The 21,423-nt window shown below is 41.3% G+C and overlaps 1 protein-coding gene across 2 annotated transcripts in view; it reads right to left on the bottom strand.

The window, feature by feature from the left end:
- Positions 1-1,015: 1,015 nt before the first annotated feature.
- Positions 1,016-21,423, bottom strand: part of camkvl (CaM kinase-like vesicle-associated, like) — a 50,003-nt gene continuing 29,595 nt past the window's right edge. Inside the window, exons 1-11 of one of the 2 annotated variants that reach the window (XM_034695615.1) lie at positions 12,656-12,690; positions 12,181-12,287; positions 10,445-10,576; positions 10,081-10,155; positions 9,066-9,204; positions 7,607-7,727; positions 6,783-6,858; positions 6,279-6,415; positions 5,236-5,314; positions 5,056-5,143; positions 1,016-3,591 (exon numbers count right to left, since the gene is read on the bottom strand). In XM_034695615.1, the coding sequence (XP_034551506.1) occupies positions 2,125-3,591; positions 5,056-5,143; positions 5,236-5,314; positions 6,279-6,415; positions 6,783-6,858; positions 7,607-7,727; positions 9,066-9,204; positions 10,081-10,155; positions 10,445-10,576; positions 12,181-12,275 (2,409 nt within the window). In that variant the 5' untranslated portion in view covers positions 12,276-12,287; positions 12,656-12,690 and the 3' untranslated portion in view covers positions 1,016-2,124. Of the gene's footprint in view, positions 3,592-5,055; positions 5,144-5,235; positions 5,315-6,278; positions 6,416-6,782; positions 6,859-7,606; positions 7,728-9,065; positions 9,205-10,080; positions 10,156-10,444; positions 10,577-12,180; positions 12,288-12,655; positions 12,691-21,423 lie in introns of those variants that run through there. The other variant, XM_034695614.1, reaches the window with a different exon arrangement.

Genomic DNA, 21,423 nt, shown 5'->3' with positions numbered 1-21,423 from the left:
TGACTGTGAGTTAACAACACCAAGAAGATTTTATTAGTCACCATTCCTGCTAAACTATATCATTTACAATTTAAGATGTGAGAAATTACACGTCTTGATATGGTTTAATCCTTTTTTTGTCACAGTTTGGAACCATGAGTGTTTTCCTCACCCCCTTGTATCCGAGGAATGGACTAATCCGACTTTCACGCAAGGGTAGATGGGACTTGGAGGCATAGAGTGATAATACAATAGGCTATCTCCATGGAAAACATTGGTAAGTAACATATACTTTATTTTATTTTAGCCCTCACTGGCGGGAATTCTTTTGTTACAGCAGCTTACAACACGGGACAGGGGAATAAAACAATGCACTTACATAGTTAAAAATATAACAATAATACTAGTTATGATAAAATAAAATAGAATAAAATAAAAATAGAAAAAAACAAAATATAATAGAAATAGTATAGTAAGTGTTTATAGTAAGTTTATAGTAAGTGTTTTTTTCTGTTAGATTTAAAAAACTACATTTTCTGTTAGTTTCATGATATTGTGTTCCGAGGGTCAGGACCATGGTCAGGACTGAACTTGGAAAAAAGGCCTTCAGGTTTGCTGCTCCCTAGACCTGGAATGCCTTACAAAAGGATCTGAAACTTTGTGGTCAGATAACTTTGAATGCTTTTAAGTGGTCCTTAAATGACTTGGAGGCTGATGCATCTGTCTGCAGATGTTTTCTTTAAATGTAACTCATGCTGTTTTTCTGGAGGTATTTGTTGTGTAGCTGTTGTATGTGTCTGCTATTTGTGTATTGTCTATTTGTAACTCTGTAACTGTGCTGCTGCCTATCTTGACCAGGACTCTCTTGGAAAAGAGATTTTTAATCTCAATGAGTATTTTTATTTACAGTCAATGGTATTTCCTGGTTTAATAAAGGTTATAAATAAATATAATAAATAATATTCTGAGAGAACGCATATTGTAACCGTTTACATCTCGGGTTGGAAACCTTTATCAAACAAAACAACTCAACGTCTAGCATAAAGTTTTACTTTTATTGAAAGGCTTGCAAACAGAGCACATTTAACACAGTTAACACAGGGACAGAAAAGTAGATGTTTGAGATAACAGCACAGAACCTGGTATTACATAGATCCAAAAGCATAATGCATTTCAGGAGGACTTTTTTACATCTTAAAAAGGAGCAAATATAGACAGTACTGTCCATATGATAGTACCAAACTGATGTGATTACAAAGTAGGAAAAAGGGGGAAAAAACCTTTCCAGGCAAAAACATTTGGGTGAATTTGGTAAAGGATGAGAAAATGTGTGCATGTGTTTGAGTGCATGTGTTATTGAGAAGCCTTTATACAATATTTTTTATTTAAAGATTTCCCAAAGCTCTCCAGCAGATATGAAGCATATCACAAGACTTTTGGCAGTTCAAGTTTAAATACACCACATAATAACTTCTCTCGATTACCAGCAGCCAATCAGAAGGCTTGTTCAGTTCAGTTTCATCGTCTTCTGTACAACTGTGACTGCAAGGTCTTGCTTTCGCAGCCTTGCTTTACAAGATGCATAGCTACATAAATAAAAAATGAGCAGACTGTACTGAAATGGGAAGAGCTGATTTTAAAAAGTTTGGATGTGAGGAAGCGAACAACATGGGAGAAAAAGAGCAAGAATAAGGAACCCAGCTGTTGTATGTATTTACAGTTGAGAGGAATAACGCAAACTATAACACTTCCTCAGCTGCTAACTCTCGCCATTAGCCGAGAGCTTTACCACACTCTTCTCACTTGTGATATTTATAATTAGCAGGTTGTGTGGAGGATGTGTGGTAAGCAGCCATGCACACAATCTGGGTTTCAGATGCAAACACACCTTTGAATACTTTTGTTTTGTAGCTGTTGTGCAGAGGAATACAGTACACAACTCCCCATAAGCTCCAGCCATTAGTGTAATTGAGTGGGATATTTATCTTTAACAAGGTTCTCAACAGAAAGCAAAACTGAACAACACTGCATGGTTACATTTCTCCTGGTGAAAGGGTGAATGATATTTCTGGGTGAGACACAGTCTCTAGACCCTTCAATTTAAACTATAAAATGTTCAATGTTGTTTCATCTTTCACTCCTGCTTCATAACCCCCTGCCCATCCCAGCTCTGGGGGACTGGCTGGAGCGAATGGCATCCCTCTGTCCATCCCTGTCATCCTGCTCTCCTGGAGCCTGGGGTGAGGATTGTGTAGGAGGGGATGGTGGGGGATAAGAGGGAGGAGGGATGGAAAGGCGAGGAAGAGATGGTAGTGCTGGCCTTGGAGAGGTCGGAAGAGGCGGAGGAGTGGCCGAGGTTGTAGTGGTGGGGTGCTGTGAGGAGCGAGCTCTGGAGCTGGCAGGGGAGGCGTGGGTGCTCCGGGCACGTGGTGGTTCAATGGGACAGTCGCTGATTTGCTCCAGAAGTGAGGGCATGTCTCCCTCGATCTTCTCCAGCACAGCAACCATTTGCTTTTCTATCTGTTCGATGACACTGTCCATTTGCCAGTCACTTGTAGTGCTGCTACTGTCCCCCGGATGATGTAACCCAGTCCCATACATCCCTAACCCTGTTGCACCTGTATACAGGGAGCTGTATGGACTTCCGTACCCTCCTGCTATCCCCATCCCAACGTCTGGGTTGTATGGTGTAGCATGACGGCCTAAACTGGCAGAGCTGCCTACTGTATAACAAGCCTGTCCTGTTGGAGGACCGGCTCTTGCTATGCTTAACTCAGCGCTGTACCTGTCTGTTCTCCTGGCCTCTCTGTCCCTTCTACTCATGGGGCTAGACTCTTCCCTTAACCTAACTCCTAGCCCTGCATCCACCCCAGCTGCAGGCCCTATAGTTGGAGTGACAGTTGCTACCACTGACCTCTCTGCTACTGCTTCTGGTACTTGTGTTTGACACCAGCTTCCGTCAGTGTCATCTCTCTGCATCCCTGGCCTCTTATCTGGTGATGCAGTCGCAGCAGCAGAGCCAGAAAGTTGAGGACCTTGGAATGTTGCAGCCATCTTACGTTTGCCGCTGGGATCAAGGGAAGGGGATGCATGTTTTATCTCTGAAGAACTGTCAGATAACTTGGAGGGGTCAGGCGTCTTCATTGGGGATGGTTTAGATTCTGGAGCAACTTTATTTTGTCCCAAATTAACAGGCAGTTTTCTGGTGCAATCACCTGCTACTTTCTTTGCACTAACCTTACCAGGCTCCTCCTGTGGGAGTTTGGGAGCTGCATTTGCTTGCTGACAGAGAGGTTCCTGTATATCTGACGGAGAAGTTTCCACACTTGGACTTATGCTTGTCTTTATGTCATCCTGTTTTTCCCCAACCTTACTCCTCCCTTCATCCTGGTCCAAACCTGCTGGTGTACTTTCAACAGTCACCTCTAAAGAAACACTACTTGATGTCACCCCTCCATCACTCGTCACTTTGTCTCCCTCGTCACTTGTCCCCTGTGACACACCCCCTTCACAATCGCCTACCTCTTCACTTCCCTGAACCTCAGCTGAACTGTCAATAAGTGCCTCTGAATTCTTCAGGCGTTGCATGAAGGTGGTCACACGGATCGCTTTCTGTAAAACAAACAGAAGCACAGAAAAAGGAGAGGATAGCAGAGTAAAATGAATTAGATTTCCTTTCTTTTAGAACACTCCCAAATTGACTTGTTTCCCTAAAAGGAAAAAAAACTTGATTCTATATTTCATTATGGCAAAGCATAAAAGATAAGCTTCTAAGACATGACAAAAAAGCCCATCGAGGCACCACCATACTAAGCGCAGAGATGTGATTGGTTAGACGTGGACAGTGCAGTAAGATTAGTGCTGGTTGTTTACTTCCAGGAGGCTTTGACATATTGAACCCTGGTTTAAATCAATCTCAAGTCTCACTCTCCCCAAGCCACTCCTTGTTTACTGGAAAACACAGAGAACAGATGAGTGTAAATCTCCTTTTGTTTGTTCTTACACACATCTGACTCCCTTGATATTCAAACAACAAAGAAGCAAGGGGAAATATGTGAGCTTGGAAGTTGTTTCCAAACCCGGGAGTTAGTTCTCTGGAAGTGAAAAGCCATTTGGGCACAGAAATGTTACTGAATATGGCTTAACTGCGCAGCTTCTCCTTAGCTTCAAGTATGACTTGAATGTAACACTTAGATACAGTATGGGGCGATGAGCCAGGATTCACGTAAGAGGGATGACATAGGGCATTAGAGTTTAAAGAACTGTCATTCAACAGTCCACAGTGGCCTATATCTCACATATCCTTTCTGTTTCTCCCTCTCCTTATCTACACAATTATAAAAAACTGTATAAGCAATGAGAACCCTCCTAACTTACTGGTCTTTAACTTGTTTTTACAAATCTGGATTCAAAGACGAGTGCAGATGAGGAGTAAGAAAGGTGCAGATTGGGCCACTTTGTACATCTGGGTCTAATCCAATAAAGAAAAGTGGGGCAGAGTGGATGGATCTCTTCTAGGACAGGCAGAGTGACAGTGGGCAGGAACAGAGCTGATGGGAAGAGTTTCACCAGTGCAAACATGATCAATACATCTCAGGACTGATGGTGGATTACTGGCAGTGTTCATGATTGGTTGATTGTTTGCCTCTTCTAAACTGAAGAGGATGCATAGCCATTAGGAGATGTTTTTGTTTTTGACTCATGTCTGACTGAAAGTGAAGCTCTGCCCATGCTCTGTCCTTCCACTCTCCCTCACAATGAACTACAATACCTTCAACTCCTGGGAACCACATGGGGAAAGAAAGAAGAGGGTTATATCTGTTACCGCCTTAACCCTCTTGGTTTTCTGCAGTTACCACTGCAAGGACATTTTCACGATCATCATCAAGTTATTTGCAAATATAAAACACGCCTTTGCACAGTTGTTCACTGATTTAAAAGCATGTTATTTGAAAAGTCAATTCCGTCTCAGTTTCTTTCTTTCTTTCTTAGAAATGCAGTTTCTCCTTGTTGTCCTCAGCTATGAAATCACCAACTATATTCACTGCAGCAGAGAGAGTAAAAGTGAACTCTTACCCTCCATTTAGCCTTTGCAAAGTTCTTCTCAAACTGAGCACACACGCCATCCTTTAGATTCTTCTCTGATGCACCATTCCCTGCAATCCTGGCACAGGTGACATAAAGTATGCAAAGTCAGTGCAAACCAAGTAGTGGACTTAAATCTTTGTGTTGATACGATTATGTGACCTAACTTACCATTCATGCCAAAGAGCATCCTGTGCAGTGATTCTCAACATCTGGTCCACCTCCATGAGGCGACAGACAAGCTCCTTAGCTGAGAGAGAGAGAGGCAGAGGGGGGTGTCAGTAGGAATAATTTTTAAAAGAGAGAATGTTAATCCGCATTTTCTGAATCCATAATAATTTATGATGATTAAATGCTCAGTTGTGAAGAGTGATATATAAGGCAAGGTAATAGTACATAATGTATTTTCCTGCGTCTTTGAATCCTGGCTTACTACGCCCCTAGAGTTTTGTTTGTTTATGTATTGTAAAATGCTAAAAAGACGGATCATAATGGAAGTTATCTTACCAATGATGACTATTTAATCATTCTTTTGGAGCCTATGCATCTCCAAATAGTTTTAATAAATATATATACACTACCAGTCAAAAGTTGGAACACACCGTCTCATGCAATATTTTTCATTTATTTTAAATATTTTCAACATTGTAGTTTAATCCTGAAGACATAAAAACTATGAAATAATTTGGTTTTGCCCTAATCTGGATTACAACAGTAGTCAAACAGGGCTGTCGATTGTGTATCATCCCTACCTCTGAACAACACAACTGATGGTCTCAAACACATTAACAAGGCAAGTAATTCTACAAATTAACTCTAGACAATAAGGCTCATGCTAATTAGAAACCATTCCAGGAGACTACTTCATGAAGCAGACTGAGAGAATACCAAGAATGTGCAAAGCTGTCATGAAGGAAAAAGGGGGCTACTTTACAGAATCTAAAATCTAAAACATATTCTGGTTTGTTTAACACTTTTTTGTTAATTAAGTAATTCCTTATATGTTCTTTCATAGTTTTGATATCTTCGGTATTAATCTACAGTGTTTCAAATAATTAGAATAAATACAAACCCTTGAATGAGAAGGTGTTTCCAAACTTTTGACTGGTAGTGTATATGAGGCATGCTATAATCACTACCAATGACCCCCATGACATCATGCTATTGGACTTTGAACTGTGTATTTGGAGCCATCGTGTGGTGGAGTTGAGTACCTGCAGGGGAAATGTCATCCCAGTACGGAGAATCAAACTCAAAGTCACCGGCAACAATGCGACAGAAAATGATGCGATTGTGTAGATCTGTGTTCTCCTCCTCCGTCTCATCATAAAAAGGAGGGTTACCCGATAAACTGCAGAAACAAGAACACGTACAAAAGAGACAAGTGATGAGAAGTTATTTACAGCCAAGCAAGTGACTCCTCAGAAGCAGAAACAGAGTTGGGGTTTTATTGCCATGCAGGTTTACACAAACAACAAATCTATCTTGGTGTTTTCTTGCATAACAATAAACATCAAACTTGAAATTGGAAGCAAGTAAACAGCAGCAATCAAACTGTCAAAAAACTTAAATAAGTTTTTGACTCCTCAAATAACTCTAGGAAATGTTATGAGTTATAAAACAAACAAAGCAATTATTCAGATGACTTTTTATATGAAGCAGTTTGTATTGTCCTGCGTATTGAATCAGAGCCTTTTATATTATTGATGGAGACTCACAGTATGAACATAATGACACCCACAGCCCAGCAGTCCACAGGGCGACCATATCGGTGACGAGCCACCACTTCAGGAGCTGAGAGACAGAAGAGAAAAGAGCACGCGCGCACACACACACACACACACACACACACACACACACACACACACACACACACACACACACACACACACACACACACACGCACGCACGCACACACACACAGATTTAGAGGGAGGTAGATGCGAAGGGCTCAGATTTTCATTTATAAACCATCACACCACATTCATAATTCTTCCTTGTACTGACAACAGCTCCCCTTTTTTCACCCTCTCTGCTTCCCATTACTTTCCTGGCAGGGCCTCTGTTCCCTTCCCTTATTTATTTGTCTAATTACTCAGCTCAGCATTATGAACTGTCCTGACCTCTCGCTGGATAGAACCAGGCCAGAGCACAGCTCTGCACTCCAAGTTGCTCTCGCGCAAACCTCAGTGCGAGAGAGGAGCGAGACAGCACACAGGAGATCAGTGAGTATGAAAAGAGAGGAGTGGGAGGAGGAGGGGGAGGAGGGTGAGAGTTAGGTGCTTTCAATTCTGTGTATGTGTTTCACAGGGTTCTTGACTGTTTTTTTTGTTATAACAGTCATCCCCTGACAGATTATGATCTTCAAAAGAAAAAGGAGGTAAAGAATTCAAAAGGTAAAGTACGCTCCCGGGCTTGTACTCACATCAAACGGTTAGACTAATGGAAGGACGTGGGGCTGGATGACAGACAGAAGAGTTTAAAGAAATCAAGGTGTTTATAAAACAGAACCACAAATGAGACTAAAAAGAGAGTATCATACCCAGGTATTCTGGTGTTCCACAAGGCTCTGTGATGGGCCCGTTCTCAAACCTGGACAGGTAGAAGTCTCGCAGCACTACTTTGTTGTGGTTATTTTCTGTGTAGTACATCAGGTTTTCCAACTAAATAAAATGCGAGAGCATTAGTATTCTCATAAAAATACACATAGATCAAAGTCACTATACTTTGCATGTTCAGACCTAGTTCAGATGTACAAATATGCAACTTGATAATCTGCAGTCATTTATTCAAACTATTGCATCTTGTAAAAAATTGCAGCAGGAATGGAATATCAAGATTGGTCGCTTCTGGGAAACACTTCTCCAGCTCGTCGTTAGAATTTAAAATGAACTTTGTATCAATCGAGAATCTGTCAGACAAATTGCGTCACATAATGGAGATGCCGGTAAAGTCTTAATGATCATTGTCATCATACTGTAATACAGTCAAGAGGAGACATCTGATTTTCAGTCTTCTTTATTCAATTGGTGGTTAATTAGGGTGTTGCTGTTTAAACAACCAGATAATGATGGATGTACAGACAGTCTTATTTTATATTTGTGATGATATTATTGATCATACATGTTTTTTTATGTCAGCCTGTGAGGACAATTTCAGCAAATGTTTTTAGATGTTATGATTTTTTGTGTACTTCATTACCTTTTATAATCAATTCTTCATTTGTTAAGTGTTACCTGGCCGAAAGACAAATCCACCCTTAGAGAACAGTTAGTTTAAAGATTGAATGTTGTGATTTTTAAGTAATGTTTTGTTAAAAACTGTGTGGTTGATACCAGAGCCACTACTTAAACAGAACTCAAACAAAATCATATCTCTTAACAAAAAAACGTGCTAAAGACTGAGTCAAAAGAAGAACTCAGCTCCTCCAGTAAAGGAAAAGCATCTTTGATTCTCTTAGTGAATCACATAATTTCTGCAATGATGAGAAAATGTAATTTTTATTCAGTTTCATGAGCTCAGAGGATATTGAGCCCAGACCACTCAGTCAGAAAGAAGATCCCTGTCTCTACCATTAGAGGGAGTGTGAAGCCCAAGAGATGCAGTAACGGCATCCTAATAGGTTGATAATGAAGGACAAAGCTATGAATCAGTCTGCATGCATGCATCACCCGAAATTGCATTAAGCAATAAAGGCAGTGTATACTCCCCTGCTAAAACTGTTATCAGATGTTGAGTCATTAAGCGAGAAGCTAATGTGTGCATTGCTTTTATTTCTCCACTGAGATTCCTCTAGCTATATACTGGAAATTATCTTCTTGGGTGTGACAGTGATGAAGTCAACTCACTCTGAAAATGTTATTGTTGTACTTTCTCCCTGTCTCTTCAGAGTAAAGTAGCCAGTCTTTGTATATTGTTTGATCTTAACGGCACTCACTATGCTCATAAACCTGCAATAATATAGAGAGAGGGAAACCTTTATTATCACCGTAGGTGTGTACCTTCAAGTTCCTGTGAACTATGTTCAGGGAGTGTAAGTACGCCACCGCTTCCAGGACTTGTCTGATGACATTGGAGGCATCTCTCTCTGTGTAATTTCCTTGGTCCAGAATCCAGTCGAACACATCTCCTCCTGTGGCACTGCATGCATTCCAACACACACACAAACACACACAAGTAGGAAAATATAATTGCAGATATTCCCAAGTGCACTAATAAAAATAAATGCAAGTTTCTGGGACTGTTAACCACATGTTGCACAGCAATTATTCACTTAAAGCTTCCAGTAACATGGTTATCAAAAGCCCTCTACTCTACTCATTTCGTCCATTAGCAAAGCAATCTGCCTCTACGAGCCTCAAGCTAGCTCTCCTGAGCAATTAAAAGTTAGACTATTGGTCATTACTCTAACAGACTTGGTTAACGCCAGAACCTGTGTAAACGATGGGTGTGATAAACACATATCGCCCGCAGCAGGAGAACTATTGCCTGGGCAGAAGTGCGAGCTATGAACAGACACCAACACATAAACAGACTGACGCACACTGCAACCACTTCGAGCGCAGTCTGTCTCTCTGAATATCAGCAACAGAAGGGGAATATTTCGTCCTCTCCGCTTTAATCAGTTTTATTGCTTTCAGATAATGTTGCAAATGTTGAAAACGGCATCTGGAATGGTTGCTGCTCCGCTGTATTGATCCTGAGCCCTCAGCAGAGACCCTATTACAGCAAAGCAGTGCTTCAGGAGCACTGAGTAATGTTGAGTGTTCCTAAGAACAAATATCTCATAAAACTTAACACCTTCCGCTGTTGCTGAGGGGAGCAACAGAGCACACAGTAATAAGAAGAGAGACTAAGCTCTACCCTCCAGCTGATGGATTTGTGTGTGTTAAGATACATGATGGCACATAGCCTACACAATTAAGACATACACACATACACTTAAGTACACTTTGTTGAGAATTCTGACACAGGGAAAGATAAACAGCGCAACAAGACTAAAGAAGACACACTCACAGTTCCTGAATGATGAAATATTCTTTCCGGGTCTCAAACGTGTCTATCAGCTGAAGGATGTTTGGATGGTTGACTCTGGAATTGAAAAGCAAGAAGGGTCACAGACTTTGGAGCTAAGGGTCTCACATTCTATTGAATGATGCTAACCACTGAATAGCTGTATATACAAAGAAGACATGTGGGCACATGTCTCTTTAGCTTGGTAGAAGCTTCAGAACCAGAGCAAAGAATGAGTTAAAAACACCTCAGATCACACTATTGTCCAGGGTCTAGAAATACAAACAGAAATAAAAAGAAAACATTCTCTCGTTCAAGCCTCAATCATGCATCCATCCATCCACTGACTGACTGACTGACTGCGTACAATTTCAGGATCATGATCTCGTTCTTGGCAGCTTTGCGGACTTTTCTGCCGTCTTTCTTGAGGAATTTCTTGCAGACAAACACCTTGTCTGTCTGTCGGTCCTTAGCCAGGCAGAGCTCGCAGAACTCCTTCCTACGCAGGGAGGTAAAAAAAAAAAAAGAAAGACAGACAGACAGACAGAGAAAAAAGGCACAAAAGGTGAATCAAATGTTAGTTAGAGCACAACAAAATAGTAGATTCTGCTGAGACACAGCACAATATAGAAATATGGGAGATAAGTGTACTCTGATTTGATGAAACAATGTGAAAGAATTTAATAGGGTACAGACACAGTGGATGGAATAAAAGGTCATAAAAAACAAATCTGAAATGGGTCTATTGCAGCCATCAGTTGGGCATCATGAGCCTTTGAGGCGTGTAGTTCTCACATAAATGGATTTTAAGACGCTGTGTGATGTAAAATTAAACTACCATTCACATTAAAACTTTCATGCCCAATAAATACAACCAGACATTTTGATGAGGCTCTTTTCTTTCTTTCTTTCTTTCTTTCTTTCTTTCTTTCTTTCTTTCTTTCTTTCTTTCTTTCTTTCTTTCTTTCTTTCTTTCATCCCTATTTTTTCCTTCCTTCATTCCTTCCTTCCTTTGTTCATCCATCTTTCATTATTTCTTTCTTTTTTCTTCCTTCCTTCATCAATCCCTATTATTTCTGTCTTTCTTTCTTTCTTTCTTTCTTTCTTTCTTTCTTTTTTCATTCCTCCATCCCTCTTTTGTCTTCTTTCCTCCTTTAATCCCTTTCTCCCTTTTCTTTCTTTATTTGGAAAGGTGATAGATATTTAAGTATTTTATTTTGAACTGTTGCATTAATAAAGTAGGTCTTTTAAAGGTTCTTTCTTTCTGTCATTCTGTCATTCTTTTTCTGTCTTTTTTTCTTTCTGTATTTTCTTTCATTCATTCTTTCTTTCTTTCTCACTTTAAATTATTTTGATTACACATTACTGGAAATGGTATACAAATAGTATACATACAAGGCATATGTTGTCTGAGTTAATGAGTGTGTAAATGTATGTGTGTGTGTGTGCGTCTGTGTGTTATATAAAAGATGAGCAGAAATCTCTTAGGCCAGATGCTGATGTTGCCATATGGCCTCTCACACTGATTGGTGTTTCTGTGTGAGTGTGTGTGTGTGTGTGTGTGTGTGTGTGTGTGTGTGTGTGTGTGCGTGCGTGCGTGCGTGCCTGCCTGCCTGCGTGCGTGCGTGCGTGCGTGCGTGCGTGCGTGCGTGCGTGCGTGCGTGTGTGTGTGTGTGTGTGTGTGAGAGTGTGCGTGCGCCTTAATGTGTCAATGAGAGGTGTTTGAGGAAAAAAAAAGTAATCCTCCACCCAGTCAAGCAGGAGTGTGAATTCAAAGCTCTGTGAAAATATGTCCATCAATGTGTCGTGTGAGCTGATCTTAAAATATACGGACACTTGTTCCGCTTAATATTGAGGAATATGTCTATCAAGTGTGTTACACACCAGCCTCGTGCCATTACGTTTTCCCTTTTCTTCTCTCTCAGTGAAACAGTTTGAGATGCCAAACCAAATCTGCAGGGAAAATGGATCTAACTGAATTTGAAATAATTCATGAAGTGAACAAAGAACATTTGGGGGTAATGGAATGTGCTTATGAATTGTACATGTGAGATGTAGGGAGAAAGCAACAAAGACCCATGCATTAGGCTTGATGTTACTCACGCTCTGAGGACCTGTCCAATCTCATACTTGTCCGTGACATCAGACATACTATCGTAACTCCGCCCATCTCGCAGGGCAAGGCACCCAAATGGCATGGCGGCATTCACCTACAAAGAAAACCAAGAGGAAGTAGTGTGTGAAAAATGACATCACAGTGAAGAAATGTTCCCAACAGAAATCAATAAAGTATGTCCTCTTTTAAGTAAGGGAAAAGACATTTCAATCATTGCACCGCTAAGGGGGAAGTAAAGCATGAATTATTTTGATGACACTTTAAGGTAACACAGGGATCTCGGAGCAGCATGGACAGGCATGTTAAAGAGGGAAAGAGATACTGATGAAACATAATGAAAGCGCACAGTGATTCAAGCACAGCACAGAGGGAGTGCCGCTACTATTAGCCTTGAAAATAAACAGAACATTGGAGAACCACAGATACAGCCAAGTCAACTCATGAACGAAGCTGGATACTAACGCTTCTGGCTGCCTGGTTGCATGCCAGCCTTGTCAACAGATACTAAGCTACCCACTAAGCTTCTCTCCACTCTGCTAAAGTCTACAGATTCTGTGCAACGTCTGTCAAGTTCAAGTTAAACTTTATCTATAAAGGGCAGTGTCCCTGTGTCCCCATAGCAGCTGGTGTCATCTATGATCACTAGAGACTTAAGAGTTCTGGGTTTAATGACAGGAAAATAAGATTTTTGTTTGTAGTCTGCGTCTGTGTGTGGGCATGTCTGAACTAGATCACTAGTTCATGACCTTTTTAACAGAGAGACAGAATAATTTGTTGATAATCCCACAGTAACTCTCACAATAATCTGATAAATTCTTGACATGCAAGAGCAAGACCCATTCCAATGATTACATATGTTATGTAGTATGTACCATCACATTCTTCTTCATGGCTGCCCTAGAATAGCATGTGACCCCACAGGAGGTCCCAAACGCCCAGGTAGAAAATTCAAGGATCCAGATAGTGAATCAGCAATCGATAAACCATCTCAGCACAGTCCTCAGGCTATCCTCACCCACATCCTTTAACACTCCATCTACTGTAGGAGACACATTCCCTGGAAGCTTCTGCCATTTATCCTCGAGATCCTTCTCCTCTTCTAAGTACCTGACAAAAAACCTCAAACCCTGCTGGATCATTCTTTTATATTGGTTTGTTTTCCTTGACAGCCCCTTCTAGTGCAGATTTCAGCCCACTGTTTATCTTCTGTCTCTGTCGGGGCTTGAGACCTCATTGACGCAAATCCGTGAAATTGACCAAGTCAGGAATTATGTGATAGGAGGGAATTGGACATTGAGAGGGAGCGTTGATGAATGTGAGTGTGTGTGTGTTTATGTGTGTACGTGTGTGTGTGGTGTGTGTGTGTGTGTGTGTGTGTGAGAGAGAGAGAGAGAGAGAGAGAGAGAGAGAGAGAGAGAGAGAGAGAGAGAGAGAGAGAGAGAGAGAGAGAGAGAGAGAGAGAGAGAGAGAGAGAGAGAGAGAGAGAGAGAAAATGAGAAAATGAGAAAAAGGGAGAGAAATGTGATTTGAGTGCTAAAACCAAAACAAAAGAAATCCTCTGCAATTTGCGGGTGCTAATTTAGGATTAAGGAGTGAATATCAGTGATGTCATATCTTCCCTCTCTCTATCTCTGTGTGAGCTTCAGCTCTACAATGGAGGCGGGGCGGGAGAGTGTTGTGTAATCCCAGTGCTGGCCCTAATCTCTAATCTGTACCCCTAATCCAGAGTGCTTGGATGCACTCCGTGTGTGTATGTTTGTGCACGTATGTGTTTCATGAGCAAGTGCAAAGGTGGATGTGAAATTGTCACATGTGCAGATAGGAGTGTGCGCAGGAGCGTGCATGTTTGTGTGTGCACATGTGTGTTTATATGTGCATTCCAGGGGGAATTTAGCGCTGGATTGCAAAGGCCTTGTTTTGCAAGAAGATTATGTAAGCACAACATCACTACCAGGATGGTGAAGGTGATGCCGTCTAGATGTAAACAGTGTACAGGAAAAAAGCATCCCAACTAAAGAACAGCACCAACCAATAAGCACAAAATGTCATCCATGCCAATAAGGGTCCGCAGAAACATGCAACAGTAACTTTATAAAATGTTCATTTCTGAGCTCTGTAGCTCCACACAATTTTTAGTTTTTACCTGCTCTCAAACTCAGTCCCTGCTGGCCAGTGTACCCTTTCTAACTTCAAACAGACACTGTTCAAAATCGCCACTGTTACATCTGCAGGTATGGATGTTTCAAAGCTCAACACAGACCACAGGTGATTTCAAAAACATCAGCAGTGATCTAGGACCTGAGTTGGGGATTTGCTGGAGCTGTTGGCCACTACTAAGATACCAGTGAATCTAACTCCACTATTGTGCAAACTGTCCTCCTGCAGCCAGCTTTAAAACTTAATTTTAAACCAGGTAACTTTAAGGTGAAGATCATTTTAGGGTTTGTCCTTTCTTTAAGAAATATGTTTGTCCTTCTCTTTTTTGGGATTGTTTCTAAAAAATTGGATGAGTTTAAAAGCACCATACCTGCTGAGCACTGAGTCAGTACGAACCTTGAGGTTGACAGAGAGTAGGAGGCGATATGGGAGGATATGAGAAGAAAGGAGATGTAAAGGGAAAGAGTGGAAAAGATGGCAGATAAGGAAAGAGGTGAGAAACGCTGGGAACAGAAAGATACACCGTGACTAAGTGGAAAGGTGGAGGGAGAAAATAGTGTACATGAGAACAAAGTGTAAAACACAGAACTGCAGAGGCAGAGAGAGAGTACCTCTCAACCTCACAGCTTCACAACTGTGTGTGTGTGTGTGTGTGTGAATGTTCTCACAGGTGAAAATGTGTGTGTTAGTAGATTTGGGTACATGTTGGTAAGTGGTGACAGGCTATGTGTGATAATATGGTTTGTGACTCATGTTTCTGAGGGTATATGAGGGCTGTCCCCAAAGACAGAAATCACCTGAAGGCATGCTAACTGGGCAACCTCTCTTCAAAACAAATTTACAGAAACCATTCTCCATGAATACAGTGACGGAGAGTGAGGGACATAAAAAAAAAGAAAGCATTAAAGTGCGATACAAAGTGTGCTTTTGGTGCTTTGACTACAACCCCAGAATTTATGACTGTCTTTTGCACTTATGCAATATAATCCCTTCCTGTTATCTGATCATTTTAAAGCTAAATTCACAATAATCTGCAGACTCATGCCATGCAGAGATGATGGAGCATCATGTGTCATGCTTGTCCGGTACTTCATTTATCCTCATTGTTGGTCCAAAGTGAAACTGTCATTGACCGATCAGGTAATTTGACCGTGAATGTATTGTTGTCCGAGATGATAAAGTATGCACCCCACAGCAGATGTTCCCGTTTTAGTGCTTAAAAAAATCATTTCAGGATGAACACTTTTTAAACATATGCACCTTTTTTTTTTTTTACACAGGGGTAATATAGGGTCTTTCACATACTTATATATATGTACTGTACATGAGTGAACAAGGTTAACAGTACATTTGAGGTTTAAAACAGAGTTTGCTCAGAGGTTCAAGTTGTGTCTCTTAATTGTTGCCTATAGGGCTGCAAGGTGGTGCAGTGTGCTGCCTCACAACAACAAGGTTTAAACCTCTTTCTGTGTGGAGTTTGCATGTTCTCCCTGTGCACACCTGGGTTCCCTCCAGCTTGTCAGGTTAACTGATCACTCCAAATTGCCCATGGGTTTGAGCATCTGTTTGTCTGTGTTTATGTTAGCCCTGTGATAATCTGTCCAGGGTATACACTACCTCTCGCCTATATTGGCTCCAGCCCCCTCATGATCCTGCATGGGATAATTGATTCAGGTTATGGATGGATGTTTTATCCATTTGCAGATAAGCTGTATAATAAAGGAGATCTGTGCTCTTCGATTTATGATAAGCTTAAAGGGAGGATGTTTAACTTCCATAATAAAAAAATCAGTGAATCAGTTGAAGTCTTGCAGTATACTATTGTTTTTATTATGAAATGATTATTCATGTCCCTTAACTCAGGCCCTCATTCAATCCTACTGGGACCCATGAAGCTGCAGGTGTGTGTGCTTAAAAATCGAATTATGCCCACACACTACTGTCTAAAGCTTTATGCAGGAAAACACTGAAATAAGAAATACATAACACATCTTAATTTACTTTTTCACCTCACAAACTTTGCATACCAATATGTAAAAATGTGTGTACCCTCATGAATATGGATTGAATTCTTCCGAGCGATGAAACATGCAGAATTGTTGATGATTGCATGGGGTTTGATGTACATCTTGCACATTACTTTGAAATGCACACCCTGTAGCACACTCAGGAGCACAGAGGTAATGGTGTGAAGGCACACTGCTCTATTCAAGACATCACACTTTATCTTCAGCACCTTAACTCAGATTGCTTGTGCACGTCTCCGCATCATGAGTGTGTCTGTGTGCTTGTTCACAAGTGCTGTGCGCACAGCTCCAAAATGAATCAAATGGAATAGAATCTCTTTTTATCAGCTCAGAAGGGAAGTGTTTCAGAGGTTCTTGGCGTCAAGGTTATTCTGAGAAAATCTGCTATTTGCTGGCTCTCGTCTCCTCCGCCATTCTATCCTGTTAAGACCGAGCTCAGTCCGACAAGAAAGAGAAGGGAGAAAAAAATACCACGTACATATGCACACAGAATGACATATTGAAGATTGCAGTCTGTAACAGAAGGTCTATATTCTGGGTGAGAAGCTGCTGTGACTAGTTTGTATTGTGATGAAAGCTGAATATAAGAGTCAATGTATGTTACGTAAATATTTCAATGACTTCTGTGCAAAGCTGCTTTGGCAGAGTCTTTCCACGTTGTCAGTCAAGTTGTTGAATGTGTCAGTGTGTCCTTGTCATACAGATGCAGCACAGTGAGGCTTCTAAATCAACAACATTGTCATTATCATCATCAAATCCTGCTATCTGCACAGTGTGATTAAGTGATGCTGCATCGGCTTTGTAAAAAGGTGACACTAGATCTGCAGTAATGATAAGATAAACAAAAACATCAAGGCGTGTGTGTGTGTGTGTGTGTGTGTGTGTGTGTGTGTGTGTTTGTGCCAGTGTGTGCGTCAGTGTTGTGCCTCAGGAGAAGTGTCAGAGCAGCAGAGGGTCTGTGACTGACCTCAGGTTTCTTCTGCCTGTGCGAACAGGAGCTGACAGGCCTCTCATGTCAGACCCCATGAGAGGTCCGACCATCTGACATAAACACACAGACTTCCACACAACTGTGCAAGCTTCCACATTTACATCCATTCGAAGAACACGAATTATACAGCTCAGTGCACAACAGTATACAGTGAGAGTTTCCTAACGTGACAGAGGAGCATATCTGCACCTTATTAACATTAGCATGTCAGAATAGACCATATTCAAATGTGGCCCTTATCTTCTGACATCACAAACAGGATAGGAAGCTTGGATACTGTTGAAATGTTGGACTGTTGTGGTCTTGTTTGCTAGTTTTGTTAACATAGGGAGACAAATCGCATTTCACAAGTTCATGATAAACCAGCAACTAAGTAGATAGTAGCCCTGTCATATTGCTAGGTTAAGAGGCAATATCCCCCCCTTTGTTAACGTCTCACCTTAAATTTAAATATCACAGAGGCATGATGGTCGGCCCAAGTGGTGCCAGCATATAGCGGTGTTGTAGTCAAGACCACATTAACCGAGACCAAGACATGTCCGAGACCAGAGTGCTGCGAGACCAAGACAAGACCAAGACATTTGGGGATCAAGACTGAGTCAAGACCAAGACCAAGACCAAGGCAGGGCAAGACCGAGGCAAGACCAAGGCCATATATAAAAATGAAAAAATGGTTATGAGAGTTAACAAAATAAAAGACTTCTGTTTATTTTATTGAAGTTTGCTTTAAATACAATTAACAGCAACAAATCATGTTTGGTTTGGATTTTGTTGCCTTTCTTTTGACGGGCTGTGAGAGCCTTTTGACTCTTTAACTTTCCTTTAGTTTAACTTTTGCTTTAGATTAGAGTTAAAACTGTGTTTCTTGTTGCTTGTGATCTCAGGAGAGGTAGGAGTTCGTAGCAGTAGCGCAGGATTCTTTCGTCAAGCCTCTTTTTGTCATAAGTTGTGTTTATTTTATATTTTATAATATTTGTAGTGTTTTTATCTGATGGATCATAGGTGTTGACTGATAGGGACACAGAGTGCATCAGTGGTGGTTTCGACCGCTATGAAAAACGGAGTCCGCCCAGTCCGAGACCGAGACAAGACCAAGTAAAAATGCTTTTGATTCCGAGACTAGGCCAAGACCTTAAATAAGCAGTCTGGAGACCAAGACCGGTCTCGAGTACTACAACACTATGAGGTAGTAACAGAGGTGTTACTGAGGTGAGATGGGACGTGTGTGCATGTCTAAGCGTGCGTGTTGGAAGCCCCACTACATGTTTTGCTCTCATGCTTCTGCAACAACATAACGCACTGCGAAATCACACGACTCCATTACGAGATCAATATGAAAGTAAAAAGGCGTGATGGATCAAGCTTTGGATTACCATGACCTGGATGACTGAGAACCTTCACAGACATGACTCAGCATTATCTATCATCAGTCAACAGCTAACAATGACATTCAACCACTTCTTTTCAAACAGCTGATACAAAAGCATTAGCTTAAAAGCGTAACTCTCCAGCAAACCTAACCGTTAGCCAACAATCAGTACTGTAGCGATAATGTTAGCTAACTAGTTGAATGCTAACAAAGCTCACAATCACTTATAAGTTATAAAATATTAAATTTGGTCTATAAATATGACTCATATTTAGCTGTCTACTGTTTTTCTCCCTGGGGATACAGCATATCAAGGCAAGGACACAGGAGAGTGTGATTCTACAGGGGGTTTTACCATTTATCTAGACAGCTGGATCACTCCACTTAAAAGCCTCTCTGCATTTCCTGGCCCCTCTCTTCTTTTTCTGTCCACGTTTTTGCACCTTCTTCCCTGCCTTTGTGTTCATGGCTTTTTATCTTACTGTTTTCTCCCAATCTATGTAGAACTGTAGTCCAAAAGGTTTCTTCAGGCAATGCTTCGCCAAAGGATGTAACATGATGGGTTTGCAAACACCTGATGCTCTAACTGTTACACTAATGGGAAAAACAGAGAAAGGAAGACTCGCAACATTATAGCCACTTATCTCCCACACTTGCTGTGTGTGTGTGCGTGTGTGTGTGTGTGTGTGTGTGTGTGTGTGTGTGTGTTTGCCAATGCGTGTGTTTGACAATGCGTGTGTTTGCCAATGCAAGTGTGTATGTGTGTTAGTAAGAAAATTAAGATGATACATTTAAGAGACACTCAAACCCTCGTACTGTACAATTGAAGTCCTTTTTCTGTGTCCCACGAGCCCTCTCAGGGGTAATTAAGCCCATCATCACCATCAGGTTCCCCGTCTTTAACAAGATTAGCCATAATAACGACCACATATTCCCTCTTACCTATACAGTCTGTTTGGTTCATGTAACCCAGAGTGTGTCTCTTCATCTGTGTATAACGAGACATGACAGATGCAGCCTGTTCCATATTGATCAGTCAAGACCATCCATGATTTGCTTGACTTAGCACAAAAAAATGAAAGCGGCTAAAATTGACTTTTTTCCACAGCAAGAAACTCCTCAGTGGAAATTTTATTAGACTCACAACCTTATGAGAGAATTGCACTGGGTGTAATTAGGAAATAATCGCACAATGAATTTTACAGGGGAAGCTGAAAGCACCTTCATATTCTTATTTATATCATTTTAGCTGACAAAACTTATTTCCAGTATGAAAATAATGGCGTTAAACAGAAATCAGCGCTCCGGTTCCTGCTGAGCTTATTGCCTGCGTTGACGAGTGTGTGTGTTTGATATTAGGCGGAGCATGAAGCAGCCTGAGGTTGGTCCCAGGCCTTATCAGGATGTTGTGACATGAAAGTGGGACAAATAAAAGAGTTGTGAGGACATGACTGAGTACACTGGAGAGAAGATCTGAGGGAGATGAAGAGGAGATGCAGATGAAGGGCCAATTATCAGCATTACTGCGCTTGGTAAAATCAAGTATGAGACAAGAAATAAGCGTGAATGGATTACCATTCTAAATACAAACACTCATACATTAAACCAGAATTATTACGTGTAAGGCATGTGAGGATAAAATCTAATGGGTATATATGTGTGTGTGTGTGTGTGTGTGTGTGTGTGTGTGTGTGTGTGTGTGTGTGTGTGTGTGTGGGTGGCAATAATATCCATTACATTTCCCTCTTCCTGTAAGTTGCCTGTATGGGGTTGCTTCTCCGAGCTTGTGACAAACACTAATTCCCTAATTGCTCAGAGAGCGGCTCTCATCTAAGGCCTGTGTGTGTGATGTGTGTTGGTGTGTGAAAGGCATAGACACTATGAGAGTGAATGTGTGTGTGTGTGTGTGTGTGACTGTAAGGCAAACGCAAGGCCAGAAAGAGGCTTGGAAATGCTCTAATGAAAATTCATCACATCGTCCCATATCTGAGACGGAGGAACCCAAATACAGACCCATAGAAAATATACAGAAGTCCAACTCTTGCACAGAATATGATTATACAGTTTTAGATTCATGTTTCTCAGTACTTCACATCACTTCCTTCCTCACCTTTCACTGTCTACCTGCTCCCTCATCCCTCCTGTGTGTGTCCTCTGTTTCCTGTCCCCTCATTAGGAGAGTGGATCTGTGCAGGCCTTGCTCAGTAAGTGCGTCCTCAGGGAGAAGGGCCACAGAGTACCTTATCTTTTTTGTTTGGCACACATGTGTATGTGTGTAAGTGTGCATGTGTGCATGTGTGTGTGTCGGCAGCTTACGTAGAATGATGCAATGTCTGGCTGACAGGCTTGCTGTTTCTGAGACTAGAATAGCTCAAGGCGAGACCAGCAGGCACACACGTACACACTGCATTTATACACCATACACAGAGCGAATGATGGATAGTGTGTGCTCTCTGTGTGTGTTTGTGTCCGCGTGTGTGCAGGTAACTTTTGACTTAACGCAAAGATATTCGAATAAGTTGGATATACACTTAAAAAAAATGCACAGACAGAGGCAGGCTCGAACGTTCACTCTCTCAGTTCTGCGAAAATCTAATTTGAAAATCAGAGCTCTGCATGAAAGCAAGCTTGAGGAGGAAAAAGGGAGGGAAAGAGAGTGATTGGAGGGTGAGCGGGGTATCCTAAG

This window comes from Notolabrus celidotus, chromosome 11, assembly GCF_009762535.1.
Source record: "Notolabrus celidotus isolate fNotCel1 chromosome 11, fNotCel1.pri, whole genome shotgun sequence".
Taxonomy (NCBI): Eukaryota; Metazoa; Chordata; class Actinopteri; order Labriformes; family Labridae; genus Notolabrus; species Notolabrus celidotus.
Note: the sequence above shows the minus strand (reverse complement) of the source record. Positions and strands in the feature narration are given on the sequence as shown.